General features: G+C 51.0%; 1 protein-coding gene across 12 annotated transcripts in view; it reads left to right on the top strand.

Moving 5' to 3' along the window:
- Positions 1-22,834, top strand: part of EPB41L1 (erythrocyte membrane protein band 4.1 like 1) — a 117,656-nt gene that overhangs the window by 38,865 nt on the left and 55,957 nt on the right. For 2 of the 12 annotated variants that reach the window (XM_077169761.1, XM_077169750.1), the window contains exon 1: positions 7,029-8,781. The exons of 1 other annotated variant lie outside the window; for it this stretch is intronic. In XM_077169761.1, the coding sequence (XP_077025876.1) occupies positions 8,574-8,781 (208 nt within the window). In that variant the 5' untranslated portion in view covers positions 7,029-8,573. 9 more of the 12 variants (XM_077169795.1, XM_077169838.1, XM_077169741.1 and 6 more) reach the window with 9 other exon arrangements.

Genomic DNA, 22,834 nt, shown 5'->3' with positions numbered 1-22,834 from the left:
TTGATGTATGCTATGCCTGCATCACTATGTAATGTAGCCACTATTACCGCATAAATCTTACTTCCAATTTTTCACTACTGTGTACAGCATTCAGACGAATGTTCTTATAATTCGGTCTTTGTGTACACCCATAGTTTCCTCAGGACAAATTCCTAGAGGAGAAATTGCTGGGTTAAAAGGTGTGACACGTTCAAGGCTTACCATGCACTTTTCCAAGTGCCTTCCAGAAAGATGAAACCAGTTGTCAGCTGTGTTGAGAGTGTCCAGGTTGCTGGGGGGTTCTGTCCTTAGGAAAGAGCTCGAAGGGGCCTGGGGGTGGGAGTCGCACTTGGATGGATTGGGGACCACTCAGAAGGGGCTTTTGCAGCGAGAGCAGCCCCTGGGTGGCCTGGTGGGGTGCCTGGGTTGTGCAGAAGGTGATTACCCACCATAGCTCTGCTGGGCTGGCCTGGTCTGACCCTATTAGTCTGAGGAGGTCTGCCTGGGCTGCACTGGGCCGGGCCAGGTGGGCTTGCACCTGGTGTGATCTGGGGCCCAGCCTGGTGTGATCAGTGTGGTCGCCAATCCACAACATTCGTTCTAGAAGCCGCACCGACAGGCTGGGACGTGCGTGTGTGTCACAGGTGGCGATTCATCAGAGCCGGCAGTGGTGGCCGCAGCTCTGACGGAGTGGAACCGCTCACCCGTCCTGTCACTCTACCTCTAAAAATAACTCCTGCCTGTTCTGAGTGACCGCTCCACCAGGTGTTTGGAGGACCAGACCTGTGGCTGGGGCTAGGCGAGGGAGGGCATGTTTGTGGGCACATGGGGAGAGGGCGGGAGGGGGGGCTGAGATGGCATCTGGGAGCCTCTTTATTCGTTGGTCTCTGAGCCAGGGATCTGAGAGGCAGACCAGGCCCATCCCTTCCTCTTCTACCCTTTTATGGTGGGGAACAACCTGTCTACTCTTTGGGGAGCGGCAGAGACAGCAGGAGTAGTTTTAGGACTGCATGCTCATTCTCTGTCCTTCAAAGGGAGGGGAGCATAAGTGGGGGAGACCACCCAACAATAAAACAAGGGTGGGGAGCAGGCTCTGGGAAGGAAGCTTAGCATTTGGTCAACCAATAACTCCATTCTATGAAGGCCCATTCCAGGTCTTGCCTTTTTTGGTGAAATCTTTAACTTAGGATCCCTTTAAATTAGATAGAAAATATATACAAATACAGCTGACTTTTTATCCTGGATGATTAGAGACCATCTAGCCTGAGGTTTCCTAACCAGGTACCCATGGATCCAGAGTGTGATCTGTCTATGGACTTCACAGTGTCTCCTGATGCCTCAAATTATAATAAAGTTCTCTCTGTGTGTGTCTGTCTGCAAACATGTCCATGTGCATTTTTTTTCTGATGTGAAGCTGTGTAGTGATAGTATCCATTGCATTTATGAAGGAAGTCATGACCCATAAACAATTAAGAACAGTATTAATCCAAACCCTTCATGTTACAGGTGAGGAAATTGAAGTCCAGAGAGAAAAATGCCTGATAAGGTCACAGCCACAATTAGAATCCAGGTCTCTTGATGTCCAGCCTAGTGCCCTCTGCTGATTGGGGCACCGTCCTCCCCAGCTAACTCCCTGAGTCAGGTTCCAGGTACCTGGATCTGGAGGAGGCAGGACCACAGGTGCTTTTCCCTTGCCCTCTTGGCTTATATAGATGAGACTGAACAGGCATGAGGCTTTCAGTAGCAAGGGGCCGCTGAGCTCTCATGTACAGACCTTCTATTCTCAGTCACGTCATGTAGAGGAGAAATCAGGGGGCATCCCTTACCCACTCACTTAGACGGCACCTTCACTCAAGACAATTAAATCTACCTCTTGTGTCTTGACATGCTCTGCCTGGCAGGAATGCCTATTCATTCCATTAATTCTTATAATGTATAGCCATATAGGGTCATTATAGGGAAACTGAGGCACAAAGTGATTAAGCACAGCTAGGAAATGGCTGAGCCAGGATCTGAAGCCAGGTCCTCTGACTCCAGAGTGTAGAGTCACCCTGGAGCCAGAGTGTGGGCTTGTAACCTCTATGCCAGTGGACCTCAAACCTAAGTATGCACCTGAATCGCTCGAAGGCTGATGAAAGCACAGGTTGCTACTCTGAACCTCTCCCCACCACCTCTGCTCTGAGAACCATTGCTCTCTGCTATCCTGCTTGTTAATAGGGGAGAAATGGTTATTGATCTCACTTATATTATCATAGCACCCTCCCTTCTTCTAAGCCTTGCCTAACCGCCAGTCACTCTCTCTTTACCAGGGACAGGTTAATCGTCCTAAAGCCCAGCTCTGATCATGGCATACCCTCCTCAAAATTCGCAGGATTCTCTGACATTGTCTACCAGCACTATGCGTTAGAACTATCTGCATTATCTTCACTGTCCAATATGGTAACTGCTAGCCACATGTGGCTATTGAACGCTTGAAATGTGGCTAGTGTGACTGAAGAACAAAATTTTTCATTTTATTCAACTTTAATTCATTTAAATTTAAATAGTCACATGTGACTAGTTGCTACCTTATTAGTATAAGAAACCACTTGGTATGTCATTCAAGACTCCCACTGTACCATGTACTGTTTTAGTCCCACCCTCAACCCCTCAGTTTCCTGGGCTCCAGGCCATTTTAGTCCAGTTTCCTGATTCTACCCCGTGCTTTCCCACCAGTGCGCCTTGGTTTATACCGTCTCCTCAGTCCAGCTTGTCCTTCTTCCCAGCCCGTTATTGCTTAAACCAAATGCTACCTCTTTCTTGAAACCTTCTTTGACATCTGCTCTTCTCTAATGTCTTTCTCCTCTGAACTCCTTAAACAATCCATCCTTTCTTTTGACCCTTCAATACTTTTCTGCCTTATTTTGCAATTGGTTGGTATTGGTGTTTTGTTTCTTTTGCTAAACTATGAGCTCTCCAAGGGTGTGGCTGTTTTCTAGAAAGCTCTCATTCCCTAGCACAGGTCTCCAGGCACACAGAGGAGGCTAAGAATCCCACAAATCTTTGCACCAGTGCACTGGGATAAGGAGACGGATAAAGTAGGCTCCTGTCCTCAAGTTGCTCACAGACTCCCACAAGAGTCTAATTCATGCCCAGAAAACTGCTGAAGCCAATGGTTATTTTGGGCAGGAAGATAAAAGCCACAGAGGGCCCAGTTGGCGAGGGGAGTCCAGCAGGAGCCGCCTAAGCAGAAGGCTGTGTTTACACACACAGATGGCTTCTCTGCCCAGTCTGGCCTGGTGCAAGGAGATGGGAACATCTAGACATTGCTGTCTGGCTGCCTTGTAAAGTTTTGGGCTTAACGAGTGATGCAGCGGCTGGTCTAGCCGTCTGGTCCCTGCAGATGGGTGGAAGAGGAGAGAGCTGCAAAGACTGCAGAGCGGTGTTGGTGCCAGCTTCTGGACGTGGAGCTTTGGCTGGGTGGGGCCTGAGCCGAGAACATGAGTGTAAGAAAATGTTTGGGGTCTGAGCAATGGACTGCAGGTGAAATTCTGCTGGGCCTGGGTTGGAGGTTTGTAAGGGCTTCAGACCAGTCTCTGAAATGGAAAGAGAGTTGAAAACGAAAAAAGAAAAAACAGCTTCCTAGTTTTAGAGCTTAATACCAAGAGCATTTCATGCCTTGGACATCTCTAGCATATATTTAATCACTGGGACAAAAAACAAAATTAAATTAACCTCTTTATTGAAGTCAGAATATAAAGGCAGGAAAAGTACACAGATCATAAGTTTACACATACTTGTATAATTACCACTCAGATAAGAACTAAAACATAAGCAGCATCTGCAGGGAAAAATTTGTGTTAAAAAATGTATGCATGATTAATGGTGGGGAAAAATACAGACTGTGGTATCCTGCACTTCTGGGGTTGATTCCTGCCTCCCCTACCTATTAGCTATGTGACCTTGGACTAGTGACTTAACTGCTCTGAGCTTCAGCTTCCACCCCGAGAAAATCAAGGTGCACATGTCATATCTGCCTTATAGAGCAGGAAGCAATTTTAAACTGAAAATGTAGGCAAAGTGCTAGGCGCAGTGCCAGCTCATAGTGGCGACCCAGGCGCTCTCTATAATGATGATGGTGATTGATGGTGACGCTAGAGCATCTAGCGTCACAGACACAATCACAGCCTCTCGCCTATCGCCTCTCACTGTACCCATGCTCTGTGTCACAGTCTCCAAAGTCTCTTCCAACTGCAAGGAACCCATGATGATATGATGCAAATGTCAGCTGACACTCAGGTGCCTGACTGGAGGCAGGGTGACATCTATATCCAGTGGGAACGTGGCCAGATCTTATGTTCAGGCCCCAGGAGCGTGGCTCCCGGACCTCCTAAGGGAGGGCTGATTTCCCAGCAGCAGGAGCCTGGGGAAACATTAAGAAATGGAGCTAGGGTGGAGTTTAGGTCAGCAGAACTCAGCCTCGGGAGTATCCTGGGTGAATTCCCAACTCCCACTTGCTTTCCGGCTTCTGGTCTAGGAGTGAAGATGGCCCAAGAGACATACTGTGCACACATTATGAGCTGGGCTATCATTGGGAGAAGGATGAAAAGTGGTCCCTGTCCTGGCTGCAGTGGGAGTTTAAGACCCCCTGGCAATTCATACCACTTAGAGCTGGAAGGTGGCATTCAGAGGGGAAAGGAAGAGGCAGAGAGGCCATTCTAACTGGGAGGGGTTGTTGCAAAGAGGAGGGGATCTGGGAGGGCTTCCTGGAGAATTCCTGGAAGAATAACCATGGGGAAAGGAAAGAGGGTCTCCCAGGCAGAGGAAAGAGCATCTACAAAAGCAGAGAGGCAGGGCGCAGCCCTGGTGCCCTGGGGGCCGGGAGCTGGTCAGTGTGGCAGACCATGCCTCATGGAGCCAGAGGATGAGGTTGTGGAAGGTCTTGAGGGTCAGGCTGAGGTGCTGGAGTTGCTTCAGGGGATGGAGAGCCACCCAAGGTTCTTCTATAAAGGGGTCCCTTGATCAGAGTGGGACCAACTCCTAGAGACGTGCCCAGCAGAGGCCAGCATGTGCACACTCACACACACCACACTTCTGGTCCGGGCCTGTGCAGCGGCCCTGGCTGTGGGTACAGAGGAGAAGTAGGCAGGGCCCCTGCCTTTGAGGAACTGGAGTCTGGCTGGAGAGGCCAGAGTGTGTCAGGACCACTTGGAGACAAGGGATGTGTGGTCCAGCCAGCCAGAGAAAGAGGCAGGCGGGATGGGGCATGGGGGAGAAGGCAGTGAGGGTAGGGCTCCTGGAGAGAAAGTGGCCTTTGAGAGTAGGTGAGCTTTGGAGAGATGGGAGTACTGTGGGGGCACCTGCAGGCAGGAGCAAGCGGGGGAAAGGGAGTACCCGCTGCAGGGCTCCATGCTAAGTCCTTTGTGATATTTTATCATCCCATCCTTGTGGCATCTCTAAGAGGTGGTGCTGATATTATCTCCATTCTCAGGGGTTGGAACGAAGCTCAGAGAGGTTAAAGTCTTGCCCGGGGTCACACAGCTTCTGTACTAATGACTGTTCTCCAAATCCCTTCCCTGTCCTCTTCAGCAGAGGTAAGCATTGCCTTCAGGTATGTCGACAACACTACACTAGCTGTAGAAAGCGCTTTGTAGCGTGTAACCCATGTGCAGCTCTGAGGCAGTGGCATCGTTCCATGCTAGAAAATGGCCAAATGCAGGAGTGCGTAGTTCCCACGATCTGATAGGAAGGTTCCAGGGAAGGGCGAGGGCCTTGGGAATGGCATTGTTTCCGGAGGCTTCCTGGAGGAGAGGGGAGGAGGGGCAGCTGGAGGCGGGAGGTCCCTGCCAGGTGGCAGCTGCCGCCTGTCCACCCTTACCTACTCCCTACATTGCCCTGTGGTGCCTTCTAGAAAGTATCGACATGGCGAGAACAACCTTTTCAGGTAGAACTTCCCAGACCTGTGGGCCACACTGCTCTGCAAGGTTTGGCTCCCGAGGCTCCCTCCTGAGGGTGGCCCAGCTCACAGCCACCTGGGGTGGCAGCCAGGCTTCTATGTTGCTCTTTTGCCCTGGAGTGTCCTGCTCTCCGTGACTCCCCTTTAACTGATGCCCAGGAAGCCTTTTCTGAGCCCCCTTGGATGGGTTAGGACCTCAGATACTGAACCTGAGCTGACCAAGGAAATATAATGTGAGCCGTGAAAGCAAACTTCCATATGTAATTTCAAATTTTCTGGTAGCTGCATTTTTTAAAACGTAAAAAGAAACAAGTGAAATTAATTCTGATTATGTATTTTATTTAACCCAATATACCTAATATGTTATCATTTCAATATAAAATTACTAATGAGATGCATTATGTTCTCTCTCTCTCTGTTTGGCTCTAAGTCTTCAAAATCCAGTGTATTTTACATTTACAGCTCATCTCAGTTTGCATGAGCCACGTGTGCTCAGTAGTCCCACAGGGCTAGTGATACCATGTTGGAAAACACCGCTCGAGAGGCAGGGAGGACAGCAGGAGGGTTCAAGCTCAGGGTTTGGCGTCAGACAGACTGAGCGTTCAATCCTGGTCCTGCCATTTACTCGCTGGGTGAACTTTGGGAAATTATTAACCCCTCTGAGCTGCGGTTACTTCAGCTCTGAAAGGGGTTAATACTTTCGATCCCAGGGAATTGCTATAAGGATTAAACAAATGAATGCATGTCTAGTGCCAGGCACAGGAAATGGTGGTGATTAATCTTATAGTATTCTGTGATGGATTGGTTTATGTGCCCTTCTCCCCCGCTGGTCTGATTGTGAATTCAAGGGCAGGGACTGAGCCCAGTTCCTCCCTCCTTGCCCAGTGCCCAGGGCCTGGCAGCATAAGCATCAGTGCCTGCCGAATGAAAGATTAAATCCCCAGGACCACCCAGCCCACCACGGGGTCAAGGGAGTCAGGAGCCCACTGTTGACCTGTGCAAGACCTTAGCACGTTGCTGCTTTGCTCAGGGACTTGGTTTCCTCATTTGAAAGATAAAAGAGGTGGTGGTGGGTGGGTGGGGGTCTCAGAGGGGCCTTGCCTGCAGTGTTTGGGTCTGAGTTTTTGCTCCCCAGCCTGGGGGCAGAGTTGGCCCCTGAATTGGCTCCCCGCCAGTAGCCTTGTGGGGTGGTGTCCTCCCAACCAGAGATACAAATCATTTCCACCCTTCTCCTGGCTTTCCTGTATCCTGACTTTTTTGCACCATCAAGTTCCCTCTAGTTAAAATGTAAGAGGATGGAATTTCTACCAACTCCTAGGTAGATGAGAGAGGGGATGAGGCAAAGGCAGAGAAGGTAGGGAGGCTTTACAGGGGCCCTGTCCTTTCTCTTCCTCCGGCATTTGCTCCCCTCTCAGCATGGTAACCCAGTGGTAGAAGTGTAACAGGGAGCGTTCCTCCCTTTTACAGGTGAGAAAACGGAGAGAGAGGTCAAACAGCCCTCCCAAGGTCACACAGAAAGAAGCGGGTAGAGCAAGAGCCGGAGGCAGAATTCAGAGCTCAGGGAGCTGAAGAGCGCCTCTTCATCAGGAGGGCCCCTCTTCCTTTACCTGAGCCCCTGGCATTTCTCCATGGAGCCTTTCACGAGACTTGACTCTGGGTTTGGGTCTTGTCCCTGTGCCTCAGTTTCCCTGCCTGGGGAATGAAAGCAGGTAACTGTGGTAGTGATTTCAACTGATGTGTAAAGGGGCCATGTGTTCTTCAGAGAGGGTCCCCGTCTCCCCTGTCCACTCCTACCCCTAGAATTCTCTGGAAAGGATTGTTGTGGGGTAAATGGAAAGTGGTCCAGGGAGCACCGCTAACATGTGCATATGTGATCTTGGGCAAGTCATTCACCACTCTGGGCCTTAACCTGCCATTTTATAAAATGGTAGATGACAGTGTCTCACAAGGTATGATAAAGATCACACATGAAAGTACTTTACAAACAAGAATGTGCTCAAAAAAATGCTAGTCAATAATAATAACAACAACAACACTAATAGACATAATGGTAACAATAGGTGAAGCCTGATTTTCTGTGTGGCTTTTTGCCTGAGGTGAACTGGGTGCTTGGAGCATAAAACCAAAATGTGCTCTAAGAATGTCTTGCGGAGGTCTTCGGAGTATAGCCTGGGTTCTCCCGGGAAACAGGATCCATCTGGCTGCGGAGGGTGGAAAGATGGCCCTGCCCCAGGGGAGGAGTGGGGAGGGCTCAGGCCTGAAGGAAGGAAGAGGGGGAGGGTTTGGGAAGGAGAGCTGAATCAGAGGCAAAGGGGGAGGGCCTTGAACATGTAGCCCAGGGCCTCCTGCCCATGGGCCAGCGAGCAGAGGCCACCAACGATCAATTTGAAGTCAAAATACTTTAAGGCAAGCTTGCAAGGATTTCTCAGCAGATGTGCATATGAAACCATAGATTCTTCTGGCCTAACCCTTTAAATTTCAGTAATCCTCTTACTCATTCCTGTGACAAAATGTTGAGGGAGCTGAGCACCCTCAAGTGGCAAAGTGACTTGCCCAAGGCCGCAGCCCTGAGGGCCTGCGCGGGACTCCCTGCTGAGTTCCTGGGACTTCCTGAGTTCCTGGGAAGAACTGGATCTGGGTGGGAGGCTGGGAACAGGGAATGGAGCATCCGAGGGCGAAGGAGGAGACCTGGCCCTTCTCGTGGATTGGCCCTGGGCGAGTCTGTCCATCCCACCTTGTAGGTGCCGCCTGGCTTGGGGGAGGCTGGCTTCGTTCTGCTCTCTGCTCTCCCCCCAGCCTGGAGCCGAGTGGGCAGCAGGGAGCACGAAGGGACAGGAAGCTGTGTCGTGGGAGCATCTGGTGCAGAAGTTAGTCATGTTTAACTTGGAAAAGGGAAGGCTTGGCTTGGATGGGGTGGAGAAGGGACAGAGTTGCTATCTTCAGTTCCCTGAGGAGTGCTGGCCCAGAGCATAGCCCTGTTCTGGGGAGGGTGTGGGAGTGCGCTGCCCATCCCTGGAGCCTCCTGGGAGAGATGGAGCACCCACTGGTAAGGGACTCACAGCATGGGGGATGGGTGGCTTGGTTCTCCCTGGGCTGCTCTCCAACTTTGAGCTGGATTCTGTAGTGCTTAGAACAGTGGCCGGCCCATGGCCGGCACCCAGCCACTACTTGAAGAATGAAGGATTGGGTGTGTGTGTGTGCCCGGGTTGGGGAGATAGGGAGCAGGGGGTGCGGATCTATAGTCAGTCCAACTGCAACTGTGGAGCCCTGGGTGGAGAGCTCTGAAGACCATGTGGGTTGCCTGTGTCTTCTCCCTGCCTTTCCCACCAGCTGAGGAGGGCCCCAGTAGATAGGTTCATCCAACTCTTCTTTCATCCTTCACAAACCGGCCTAGAGAAAGGAGCAACCTGCCCAAAGGTACTCGCGGAGTCAGTGGCCAAGTTGGGCTGGGGCCTCCAGCCCTCTGCAGGTGCCAGGTGAGGGTGCTGGGGTCGTGGGGGCTTGCTGAGCGGTAGCAGTGCTGTTGGGGGGGAGGGGGCAACAAGGCTTGGAGCAACGGCCTCAGTGCAATAGGCCTAGGCCACCCCCTACTCCTCCCTGGAGCCGGATGCACGCTCAGCGTTTACACACACACACTACAGTCGCATCTGTACACAGGCCTGGTCCCTACTCGGGCACCTGCACTCACCTTTACACCTCCGGTTGTTCTCCCTGATGTACATGTGAACACACACACACTCACACGCGTCCAGAGAGACCCTCAGAGGCGCATGTAGAGGTTTCCAGGAGACGTTTCCCTCCTACCTCCTCCCGGGGGGGCCGGGGGACGCTGAGTCCCGCGGAGGTTCTGCTCTGCTCTGCGCTGCAGGGAAGGTGAGGGTGCCGGCCGCCGCGGGCTGAGCGGCCCACTGAGGCTGAGTCAGCCCTTTTGAATGAGGGCTCCTCCCCATCCCCTCCCTTTCCCCCTGCTGAGTCCCCGAGAGCGGGCGGCCCGCGAGAGCGAGGAGCATCCGGGCTGGCCCGGCCAGGGGCGGGGGAGCGGAGGCGCCGGAGTTAGTTCCTGATGCCCCGTCCCGCAGACGCTCGGGGGCCGCCGGGGTGCCAGGGGCCGGGAGGAGGCGGCCTGGGAGCCTGAGAGGGAGAGCGAGGGAGGGCGGCAGGGAGAGGAGAGACCGGCGAGGAAGGAGGCGGAGGCGAGGGAGGGCCCCGGGAGGGCGGAGGCAGGCGCTCGCGGCGGCCGCCCCTGGGCTGGGCGCTGGGGCCGGGCGGGGGCTGGCCGCGCGTCGGGCGCCAGGCCCGGGGCTGTGGGCACCGTGCCCAGCCCCCGGCGCACGCCGAGCCGCCGCCGCGGCCGCTGCTGCAGTCGGCATCCATCAGCGGGCGGGGGTGTCGCGGAACAGGCTGCTCCGCAGAGCCCGCCGCGGCCCCTCGCGCCTGCCCCGCCCCGCGGCCTGCCGGGCCCCGGACAGCCGAGGGGACCACCCCTCGCCCAGCCCGCCCGACATGGGGACCCTCAGGCGCAGGTAGGCACGTGGAGGGGGGAGAGCCGCTGGCACTGGGGACCGGGGGCTCGGTCTGTCTGGGCCCAGCCTTCAGCCCCGGGGGAGGATCGGGGTCGAGGCTGGGGGGGCATTGAGTCTGCAGTCTTTGGGCCCCCCAGGCCAGTACTGGGGAAGGCCCCTTGGTCCGCTCCTGCCTCCCAGGTCTGCAGTTTCCCAGGAGGCCTGGAGAGAGACCCCGGGAGGCGGTAGGCTGGGGCTGGCTTGGTGATGAACGGCTGGTGGGTGCTGGGCTCCCACTGGCTGGCCCACTCTGTTCTCCGCGAGCAGGGGGCCGAGGGCTTTCTGGATCACTCCCAGCAGGCTTTGGTTGCTGGAGGGACGCTCTTTCGACTGGAGGTTGCCATGCTGGGGAGCTCTTGCCCTTGTTCTCATGCTTAGATTACAGACCCTTCCCCACTCCAGGCTCACTTCCTCTACTCTCCTCCTTTCCAAGTCTCCCCATATGGGGGAGTGGACCTTAGCCCTAGGACTTCTGTGGCTCTGGCCTGGCATTGTCTTGGCCAGCGGCTGCCCCCACTGATTAGAGGGAACAGACTTGCATGCCCCAGTTGTGGCTGGCACCTTCCCACTTGGGGAGGTCCAAGGACCCACGAAGCTGGGGTCTTGGGGACAGGGGTGGGGGTCCAAGTGACTACCGCCACTAGATCACTTACTGGGTGCTGAGGTCACTGGCTGGAGGTGCTGTAGTCCGGAGTGGCCAGCTTATGGGGACCTTCAGCGGCTAAAATAGGACCAGAAAGGAGTTCTGGAATCTCTCTGATGCTGGCCGCAGTCCTTGCTTACCAAGGATCCCCCACCCCCACCCCAGCCCCGGAGCTCTAGGGATGCGTTGGTGGGGGAAAGAGCACTGCCATGTGTGTTTCTCCCGTCACTTATGGATCCACATGTCACCTCTGCACCTAAAGGTGGGTGTGTAAGAGGGCTGGATTTAGGACCTTTCCAAGCCAAGTAAGGTCCAGCTGCTTCATCCTGGTTTCCCCACCCCCCACATTAGGAGTCTTTCAGAATAAGCTGCAGTTGGGCTAGGTTGAGAATGGGAAACTGGGATGATGTTCCCCCAGAAGCTCCTGGGAGACTCTGTGTTGCTTGTCCTGGGCAAGGGTGTGGAGAATAGAGGAGGCTGTGTGCCCGCCTGCCCACCCATTCCTCCATATGGAGCCTGCGGCAGAGGCAGCCTGTGCCAGCCTCCCTCTGAGCCACCATGGCCCAGTGAGGCTCTGCCAGCTTCATGCAGCGATGAAGCTGGCTTCTGCAGGCCAGCCTGAGGTCATGCCTGCCCGGCAATCCTGGGCCCAGTCTGTGTGGTGTGCAGAGCATGTCTCCTGGGATCCTCAGGGGTGCCTTAAGGCAATCCTGGAGGGTTCTGGTGCAGGGAGCATTGTTCCTATTAAAACCTTCTCTGGGTGGTGTGGTAGCTCCCTAGGCCCAACTCTGGGAGCTTCTAGGAGATTTCCTTCTACAGAACCCCGGCATGAGAACAATGCTTTGTCCTTTAGTCCTCAGTAAATACTGAAAGGCTGAATGAGACTGAGAGAGGAAAATTGACTTGTCCAAGGTCACATAGCATCTGAGTGGGAGAGCCAGCGCTAATGGACCCTGATCTTCTGTCCCTGGGGTTCTTGCAGCCCAGATGCCTGCTTCTCTGTTGCTTAGGCTGTTCCATATACAGGACTTGGCCCAGGGCTGGGCATTATAGCTGAGAGCCAGAGGCTGCCCCTAGGAAGGTCTTCACATTGGCCTCCCAGTCTGGCCCCAAAAAGGTGAGGAGAAGAGGCCAGAGCTGCCTCATGGGTAATGGGCCAGGACCGCAGGATGGGCAGCCAGTGGCTCTGGACAATCTTGGGAGTGTGCCAGCAGGGCAGGTCTCTTGATGTGGGAAGAGCCTCTGTGCTGGCTCCATCCCGGACACCGCTGACGTCCCCTTTCTGGGCTTCTGCATCCCCATTTATTAAAAGGGAATGATAATCTCTACCTGGAGGAATGCCAGTGATTACACAGAGTGATGGCTTTTATTGAATACTTATTGTATGCCGGGCACTGTGAAAAGAGCTCTGTATCTTCTCACAGCAACCTTATCAGGTGGGTGCTATTGTTAACTGTTCCACAGACCAGAAGCTGAAGCACAGAGAGGTTAAATGACTTGGCTGAGGTGACACAGCTGGAGCAGCATCTGGGAGAGCCAGGGTGGTGCCCAGGTAGCTGAGCAGTAGATGGGTAGAGCAGGGCTGGTCCAGGGAGAGAGGTCTGGGTATGGGGTCTGGCAGGAGGGGTAGCCTGGGGACTGCTGTGATTCTCGGGGAAGGGGTAGAGAAATTCTGGCTGGGAGTTCTCAAGGAGGGGCTGGTCTTCTGTCTGCCTGGCCAGGGTCCCCTAGAAGTGGAGACACTCCAGACTCGCTGCTCTCACTGGCTCTCAGGGAAGTCCTGCTGGCCCTGTCATCGCCCACTGCCACATTTGGTAGGACCGTAATGGCCAGAAACCACAAGGGTGGGACTGCAGGGGCACCAGCTGGGACTGTAAAGAGGAGGCCCTGTAGCCAAGGGACCCGAGCCTGGGCGGATGGGTGGAAGTGGGAGCAGGTTGGCGGTGCTTCCTTCGTAGACTGCACGCTTGTGAATAAGAAGAGTAACCACTAGCATTTATTGAGCACTTATTATATGCCAGGTACTGTTTTGAGGGCTTACACGTATAACTCATACCGTCCCCACAAAACCCTTGGAATGTAGGCATTATTAATCTTTTCGTTCTACAGATTGAGGGAGCTAAGGCTCAGAGAGAGCAAGACAGTTACACAAGGTCACACAGCTAGGTTAGGTAGGGGATCTGGGACTCAAACCCAGGCAGTAGGGCTGGGAGCCCATGTCCTGATGGCTGTGGCAGACAGCTTGCAGTTTCTTCTCGGAAGTTGTACTGTTTTGTTCAATTTGAAAAATATTTCCTGGGTACCTCCTGTCTGTGGCCTTCTATGTCCTCGGGGAATGCAGAAAGGACTCAGAGGCATCCCTCTTCTTCAAGAGTCACAGAATCATGGATATGAGACAGGGGAGGTAAAGAATGTGCTATTGCATATGCTAAGCCTGGATCCCAACTTTGGTGATCAGGGAAGGCTTCAAGGAGATGGAGACCTTTGAGCCTGGCACAAAAGGCCAGGTAGGATTTTGAGAGTTGCTGGGGGAAAAGGACATCTCCTCTTCCAGATTAGGGGGAATGAGACAGGGATGCATTCAAAGGCTAGGGGTGGTCTGATGTGCATGGTACAGATGGTACAGGGGGGTGGGTGAGGTTGTGTTGGGGTCTTCAGTGAAGCTCTGGAATCCAGGCCCATCACTGCTATATAGTAGTCATGCGGCCTTGGGCAAGTCGCTTAGCTAGTGTGAGACTTAGTTTCCTCTGTTGTAAAATATGGTGAACACATCTATCTCACAGAGATCATGTTGTGGTTGTGGTTGTGTAAAGCACCGGGTGTGGTGCTGGCACGTCACTGGAACTCAATACACATGATTTCTCTTGCCCCTTCCTTGTCTCTTATATGTCAGGCTAAGGCATTTCAGCTTGGCTTGAGCTTGGAGGCTCCTGGAACATTTGCGGGTGTTTGGTCTAGTGAGGGATATGACAACTGTAGTTTAGAAAGGTCCCTCTGGCAACTGAATGAACCAAAAGGAAAGGATGGCCTGCGGCCTTGCAGGGAAAACTGTGGCTTTGGAGGGATGAGGAGGGAGGAAAGTTGGAGAGTTGCAGCTTGGGGTGGAAAAGCCACAGAGGAATGAACTCAATTTGAGGCCTGGTGAGTTTGAGATGAAGGAGTTCTCCCTCCAGTGATTCAGAAGGTTAGGCGGCCTCTTCTTTGTGCATCTGTCTTTTTCTTTCATTTGACTTACTTCCTTTGGATGATTCCCCACCGAGTTTCCTCTCTCATAGCAGCAAATTGGGACTAAGTGTCTAACAATAAGAAGATGATTGAGTACATTTTGGAACAGCACTGAATAAAATAATATGTAGCCGTTATTCACAGAAACGCTCCTCCCTGCTGCAGAGGGAGCTGGGCACTTGCAAAGCTTTTTGTGCATCCTTCATTCCAGGCTTCTGACCACCCCATGCCAGAGGTGGGGCACGAGTGAGATCCTTCCTGAGCTTGAAGAAATTGGGGCTAGACTGTAATCACGGTGAGGGCAGGGTTCATGTTTTATCCATTGTTCTATTTTTGGCCTGTAGCACAGTGATTTGGGAATGCTTGTCGGAAAGAATGATTGCGTGAACAAAGCAGAGAGGAAGTGACTTCCCCAAAATAGGCACCCAGTACCTGGGCCTCCTTACCCCTGGCTGCTCTGTGATGGCTGGAGAATGGAGAGGTTCCCAGCCTGGGTGTGGGATGGAGTATGTCTCCTTTCTTTTTTTGCCAACTGTGAGGCCTTGGTACATTAATTAATCTTGTAAATCTCAGTCTTCCCCTCTGTAATGTGGATAATAAAAGTACCTGCTTTTAGGGTTGTTACTGAGATTAAACCAGTTTAAAGGCATGGTAACTAGCACATAGTAAAGCACCCTGTAAACATTAACCATGATGATGATGATGTGATAACACGGAGATATTTCTGATATAACTCATGCTAAATGAAAAAAATACCATAAAATTATGAGCACGTGAATTTCAATGGTGTAAAATTAGGTATGTATGTATGTAGTGATTGGAAGAGAACAGGCAAAGATAGAGTTACAATGGTATTATGGGACGAGCATAAGACTGATGAAAACATTTTTCTTAATATGTTTGTTTTTCCTTAGGTTTTTTGTTTTGTTTTGTTTTTTTAACGTGGGTTCCTTAGTTTTAATTACAAAAGGAATAGGTGAAAAACTTGAGTAATTCAGAAGTGTATTCTCCTCTGGGCCCCCCAACCAAAATTCTGCTCTCTTAAAGTAAGCGATGAGAGCAGCGTGGTGTGTCTCCATGCAGGGTGTTTTCTAAGCCTGTATAAACATATGCAAACCAGAATGGGGCCAAGTGTTGCATACGGTCTTACAACTTGCAGTTTTCATTTAACTGTATATCAACATCTTTCCATGTCAGTACACATAAAATCTATCTCAGACATTTTCACAGTAGACATATGATTCTTTTGCCAATGGTTTGTTGTGGATAAATCCTGGTTAATTTGGCCAGTCCCCGGTTGATGGGCATTTGAAATTGTTTCCAATGTGACTCTACTCCAAAGAATGCCGATAATGAACTTATAAGAGTTTACATAATTAATGAAAATCAAGTGAGAGAGAGTCAGATACTGTGAGAGGTGAGGTGTTCTGCCTCTCCCTTCCCTTTTCCTTTCCCAACTTCCTTAACCAGCATAGTCTGAGGGGACAAGGGCCTGAGGGCTGACTTGCAGGGAAGAGGGCCTGTCCCTGCACGCCCCCCCCCCAAAGATGGGGCTGTCCCAGACAGTCACCCAGTATGGGGCTCACCTGTGATATTTGTTTGGCCACTGGAAGCTGCTGCTAGGCCATGGCTGCTTCTGATGCCCCGAGCGTCCTTGGACAAGTTCTTTAGCTTCTCTAGACCTCAGTTTTTCCATCTGTGTTGTAGTGACAGCCTTGCCGATCAGCACCATCACGCCGTTATGGAATGTCTACCACCCATCAGTGAATGTGCTAGAGGGAGCTCGTGTGCATGCATTCTCTTGTTGTGTTCTCACTAAATTCTCTTGAAGTGTGGGAGCTGTTTTCATTGTACAAGTCCAGACTGGCACTCAGAGAGGTTAAGTAACTTGCCCAAGGTCACCAAGCCAGCAGATCCAGGATTCAAGCTCTGGCTCCAAAGCCCATGTTTGTAAGCGCGGTTCCAGGCGTCTTCTCGAGGAAGTCTGAGCAGTGAGGTCCAAGCGAGATGATGATGGTAAAAGGGCCTTTTAAACTGGTGCACACCCTGCATGTGAGGGGTAGATACCTGCTGTTGTTAGTTCTCCATCCAGAGCAGCTGTGGCGTTGGTTACATGGTTGACAGCAAGTTGGAGATCACGGGATGGAGCAGGATCAGGAGGGGCTTTCCTCTCACTGACTGGCTGTGTGACCTTGGGCTGCCCCATCTGCATGACCCTTTTTTGCTCAGAGGAGAGAAAGCCCAGTGCCCAGCGTCCGGGGGGCAGCACGCTAAGGGAGGTGTCCACCTGCTCCTGCAGTCATCTGTTCGGCCCACGTAGGAGGCATTTCTCCTTTTTGGTGCTGTTACTCTGCAGCTTGGGGCCTCTCACGTGGTCCCTGGCCCACGGCTGCACGCTGGTCTGTGGCTCTGCGCTGGCGAGTGAAACCTTTGGGCAGGAAGCCAGTGCGGGCGGGTGGCGTCCCCTTCACGATCCTTGGTTTTGTTTAGTGTGGTACCCGTGAGTACCACGAGGCTCTGACAAATTGCCATCTCCTCTCTGCTACGTACAGACCAGCACACCAGAAAGAATGACTGCAGGTCCTCCCTTTCAGATCCCCTCGCCTCCTTCGGGTGGCACAAAGGCCCTGGGACCTGGGTCTCAGCCTGCACCCTGTCCCCAGCATGTCATCCCAGGCAGTCATTTCGTTCACATCCTTCCAGAGAGTGTCACTTGAGGAAGTGAGTGCTCCATCCCAGGGAAATCCCCGTGGGAAGTAACATCTCCAGTGAGTGCAAGAGGAAGGATAAGCCTTCCCAGGCTCTCTCTGTTTTTACTTTTAATCCTTTTACTTCTCTGACAACTCCAAAAATAATACATATTCATAGTAGAAAAATGGGAAAATATAGATAACCTCCTAACAGGGAAAAAAAAGTCTGTGAGTCCTTTCCCAAGGGAAAGCTATTGTTAACACTTCGACACTCAGACTTAATAACAAAGATAAGAATATCTTATATTTCTTGAGCACTAACTATGGGTTTTGGCGTGTGCTAAATGCTTTGCGTGCATGAACTCATTCAGGGTGTGCAGTAAACCTCTAAGGTATGCGAGGTTATCGTCATGATTTTACGGGTGAAGAAACCGAGATGCAGAGAGAGGTTAAGGATTTGCTCAAGGTCTCCTTGTTTCCCATTTTGTTTTCCTTAACCATTTAGACAATACCACCCCTTCCCAGGTCCCCTCCACCCTTCCCCACCCCTCCCCCACCCCACCCATTCATATATAAATTTAATGTCAGGAAGTGTATCAGTCAAATGCAGGCAGAAAACGAAATTCCACTCAGACGTTTCAGTTAAGCAGACATTAATAAAGGAGCAGGGGGGGACACGGTGGCTTGCCTGCCATGCCCGAGGACCCAGGTTCAATTCCCGGTGCCTGCCCATGTAAAAAAAAATAAAAATAAAAATAAAAATAAAGGAGCTGGCAGGGCTAAGGGAACCAAAAAGAGATGTTGAGGCCCCTGGAAACTAGTGCCAATAGAAACTTTTAGTGCCCTTTGGCCTGAACGAGCAGAGGGAGGGGATGGTGTCAGCACTACAAGCTGTTGGGTTGGGGGCTGTTTCAGAACCAGCCCCCAGCCTCGCTCTCCTTCCGCCCTCTAATCTCCCGTCAGTGCCTCCCATCGACAGACCAACCAGGAGTCCGTGGGCCGGCCGTGGGCTCAGCCCGCTGCTTCCCTGAGCAGACATAGATCTGGGGTGCACATGGAGACTAACGGCCCAGGTGGCACAGTTGCAGGGGCTGAGGGGAGAGGCATCCCCGACTTCCTAAAAGAGAAAGGAGTTAATTGTGATTAGTGAAAACCTCATTTGAAACAGAAGCATCTCCCTTTCTGCCTGATATTCTCTGGGTGTTTTATGGTCTCCTGCACTCTGCCCAGGTCTCCTTCCTACCGCTACCTCTTCTGTCATCTGGCTAAGAATTCCCAAGAACAGCTGGACAAAAGTCATTGCTGTCCAGGTTTTAGAAAAAACAGCCTTGCAGTTTAGGGAGCACTTGTTCATGGCCGTGGGCTGCGTGGCTGTGTGAGCCCTCGTACTGATCTGCGGCCCGGCATTTGTGTGCCAAGACATGCTTCTCTTACACATGTCATAACACATTTGTCACAAACTTGCCTGTCTTGAGTGTGACTTTAGCTTTCCTGTTTTAAAGTCCTTTCATTCTCTATAACATCTTTTATCTGCATGGCATTGCTCTGCAGTGGAAGGACAGGTTCTCTCATTCCTGCTTGACAAAGGGGGGAAACTGAGGCTTAGAAAGGCCCATCAGATAGGAGGTGGCCGCACTGAAACATGAAGGAGTGGTCCCGATTCTGAGTTCAAAACAATGTATTTGTCTTTCCATCTTGGGAAGTCGTTCCTTGGCCACTCTCATCCCTAGCAGAAATTAGTACAGGATAAACTCCCAGGGCTGCTGAAATGGGTAATGGGAAGGACTTCGGAGTCAGAGAGACCCAGCCCAGCTTTATGACCTTGAACAAATCAGTATGCCTCTTTCAGCCTGTGTGGCTTCATTGGCAAAATAAGGATGATAATATCAGAAGTTTGAATGGAAAATCCAGGTGCTTGAGGTCTGATAAGTCATCAGGAGAGGTTGGCTGGCTGGGAGCCAGAAAGCCTCCCAAGGTGAGTACAGCTGAGGTCCCTGCTCCCAGTTGGGGAGACTTAGAAGCTGTCTCCTTGGTGTTCCATCCATCCCATATCTCTGTCCTCATCCAAATCCCCTGGGTTTGGGCCCTGGGGCTGCCATTTCCTAACTGTTCCACCTTGGGCAAGTTACTTGACTTTGCTGTGTTTCAGCTTCTTCTTTTGTAAAATGGAGATAATAAGAAGTATCTGCTTATAGGTTATTATGAGGATTAAATGCTTTAATTAATGTAAAGTGATTAGTTCAGTGCCTGGCAAATAGCAAACTCTGTACATGTAGTTTTGTTGTTATTTCTCAAAAACAGTGCTAAGCCATAGGAATAAGGACAAACCAGGCAGGCAAAGTTCCTGTTTTTAGGATTTATATTCTAGAGGTGGAAGAGAAACAAATGAGTAAATCAATAAATAAAGATGATTTCAGTTTTTGACAACCACTATGAAAAATCCCCACCATGCTGTGACCCAAAAAACAGAGGGGGAGGGACCCACTCTTAGGGTGGTCAAAGGGCGTACAGATTGAGATCTGAAGGGTGGGAGCCACTGCTGAGACACACGGGCCCACCGTGTAGAGAGAGCAGTAGGGACAAAGCCCCAAGGCTGGGACACGCCTGGCCTGGCTCAGGAATAGGCAGGTTCACAGTGACCATGGTGGGGGGAGGAGAGGGGCCAGGCAGAGGTGGAGCGATGCTGGAGAGATGGGCAGGACTATATGGTGTGAAGATCTGTAACTTTGGAAAGGAGTTTGTATTTTATTTTGATGGGAAGCCATTGGCAGTTTTAAAGAGGGCACCCAGATCCCTGGGGCAGGTCTATGGAAAATCAACACTAGGAGGACCCGACTGGTAACACAGAGACCACAGAGGAGGCTGGCGCAGTCATCCAGGTGCAAGAGAGAGTGGCTTGGACATAGGCAGCGGATGTGAGGATGGAGAAAAAGGAACAAATCCAAGTTACGGAACTCAGAGATGCTGACTCATATTAGCCCTGGTTGGAGAGTCTGATGTATAAACCAGATGTCCATTGATTAATTTTTAATGAGTGGTATAACTGCCAGGCCAAGTCGATATTGCCTTAGCTGGACTAGGACACCGTCTCCCTACAGTCCACCTGAGAGAAAGCCACAGTATGTGAAGGCTGCTTTGTGCCCCCGGGAGGTGAGCCAGGGAGCCAGATGGTGACTGCACTGCTGAAGGGCATCAGATGCTGACACCTGCTGGGCCAGCCCAGACCAGGTCAGGCCAGCATCCCAGGCCTCACCCGGACCTCCCCTCCAGGCAGGGCTGGTGTGGGCACTGTCCGCATTTACCTCTCTGGCTGACCTTCTCCTTTTCTAATCCTATGCTTTCGGTTTGTTATGTGTCAGCATCATCACTCTGGCCCTGCTGGCCTCCTGTCTCTCAGAACATCTCTTTCTCCATCCATTCTGGTCGGACATGTACAACCCCCTGGTTCCCAGGCCACTTTGCAGTGTAGCTTCTCGTCGTGACCTGTAATTATAGACTTTACTTCTCAGGGTCCTTTATTGGGTGCATATAGTGCTCTTTATGTGTTATTTACTTATTTTTAACATTTTTAAATTGTGAAATATATAAACAAATAAGGAAAGAAAAAGCAATAACTTTCAAAGTACACTTCAACAAGTAGTTACAGAACAGATTTCAGTTTGTTATGGGTTACCATTCCACTATCTCGGATTTTTCCTTCTAGCTGCTCCACAACATTGGAGGCTGTTCTGGTTCGCTAGCTGCTTGAATGCAACACACCAGAGATGGATTGGCTTTTAATAAAAGGGGATTTATTTAGTTAAAAATATATAGTTCTTCAGAGGAAAGGCAGCTAACTTTCAACTGAGGTTCTTTCTTACACAGGACAGCACAGGGCGATCTGACAGCACAGGGCAATCTCTGCTGGCCTTCTCTCCAGGCCTCTGGGTTCCAACAACTTTCCCTGGGGTGATTCCTTTCTACATTTCCAAAGGCCTGGGCTGAGCTGCAAGTGCTGAGATGAGGTATGCTGAGCTGCTTGGGCTGTGCTACATTGAGCTTTCTCATTTAAGCATCCAGCTGATTAAATCAAACATCGTTCATTGCAGCAGGCATGCCTCCTAGCCAACTGCAGATGTAATCAGCGACAGATGAGGTTCACATGCCATTGGCTCATGTCCACAGCAATAGAAGTAGACACCTTCACCTGGCCAAGTTGACACCTGAACCTAACTACCACATATAGTTGTATTAGTTAGAGTTCTCTAGAGAAACGGAATCAACAGGAAATATTTGTAAATATAAGATTTATAAAAGTGTCTCATGTAACCGTGGGAACTTAGAGTCCAAAATCTGTAGGGCAGGCTGTGAAGCTGACGATTCCAATGGAGGGTCTGGACGAACTCCACAGGAGAGGCTTTCCAGCCAAAGCAGGAAGAGAGACTGTCTCTTCTGAATCCTCCTTAAAAGGCTTCCGGTGATTAGATTAAGCATCATTCATTGCAGAAGACACACCCGTTGGCTGATTACAAATGGAATCAGCTGTGGATGTAGCTGTGGTCATGTCCCTATAGCAACAGACAGGCCAGCACTTGCCCAACCAGACAAACGGGTATGAGAACCTGGCCACATTGACACATGAACCTGACCATGACAGAGGCTAAAAAAAATATCAATACAGTGAGTCAGCGGTCATCCTCATTTGTTAAACTCTGTTTTCTATTATACTTCCTCCTCTCCTTTGATCCTTTTCCCAATCCGTACAGGTCTTTGGCCAGTGCGCATTCTGACTTTTTCATGTTGATAAGGGGTGTCAACAATAAAGCATAGGGAAATGTAATGAGTTTATAATCTTGGAGAGGCTGGACCCTCTGGGTTTCAGGCTTTATCTGGCCTAGGAACCCTCTGGAAGTTATAGGTTCCTGGAAAGTCACCTTAGTGCATGATTATCGAGTCTCAGTTCAAGAGTTAATGGACATGATGTTGGTTGGAATTTGGCAGGCCATGACAGTTAGCAATATCTAGCTGAAGTTTGCAAAAGAGTAGCCTCCTCTCAACTCTATTCGATCTCTCTTAGCCATGGATACCTTGTTTTATTACACTTCTTTTTCCCATTTTGGTCAGGAAGGCATTGTTGATACCGCAGTGCCAGGGCCAAACTCATCCCTAGGACTCATGTGCTGTGTTGTCATGGAAACTTTCACACCTGAATGTTACATCCCACATAGGGGGGAGAGTAACTTGCAGAGTTGGCTTAGAGAAAGGCACATCTGAGCAACAAAAGAGGTTTCCTGGAAGCAACTCTTAGGCCTCATTATAGGTAGTCTTAACTTCTCCACCACAGAAATAAGTTTCCTAAGGGCAAGCCTCAAAATCAAGGGCTTGGCCCATTTTCTTGGGAGTTCCCAATGTTTGAGAGGATACTTGGGGTTTCCTAGATGGGAAAATTTAGTAGTTCCATATATTTTTCTTTGGTTCCTCAAGGGACTGCATCAGTACTTTTTAATTATCAGCCCACCATAGGCTGGAATGTATCCAGGTATTACATTAAGCTGTACAGAATTACAAGACCTCACTCCTGTTCAACCCATGAGTCTGGGTTGTTTAAATGCTATCTAGACAGGTTGATTTAGATTTAGATGTGTGTTTCTTTGTTTGTTATTTTGTGCAATTTCTGTCCCTCAGGAGCCGCCTGAGGTTCTGAGAAGTAAAGTTATTTCCAAGGTCACAGAACAAGGAAGCATTGGGTGGGGCACTGAGTCCAGGTCCGCCTGACTCCAAAGCCTGTGCTCTGAACCACCGAGCAGTGGTCGCTGCCCTG

Source organism: Tamandua tetradactyla, chromosome 1, assembly GCF_023851605.1.
Source record: "Tamandua tetradactyla isolate mTamTet1 chromosome 1, mTamTet1.pri, whole genome shotgun sequence".
In the NCBI taxonomy this organism is placed as follows: domain Eukaryota; kingdom Metazoa; phylum Chordata; class Mammalia; order Pilosa; family Myrmecophagidae; genus Tamandua; species Tamandua tetradactyla.
The sequence above is the reverse complement of the archived record's forward strand: the minus strand, read 5'-3'. Positions and strand labels throughout refer to the sequence as shown.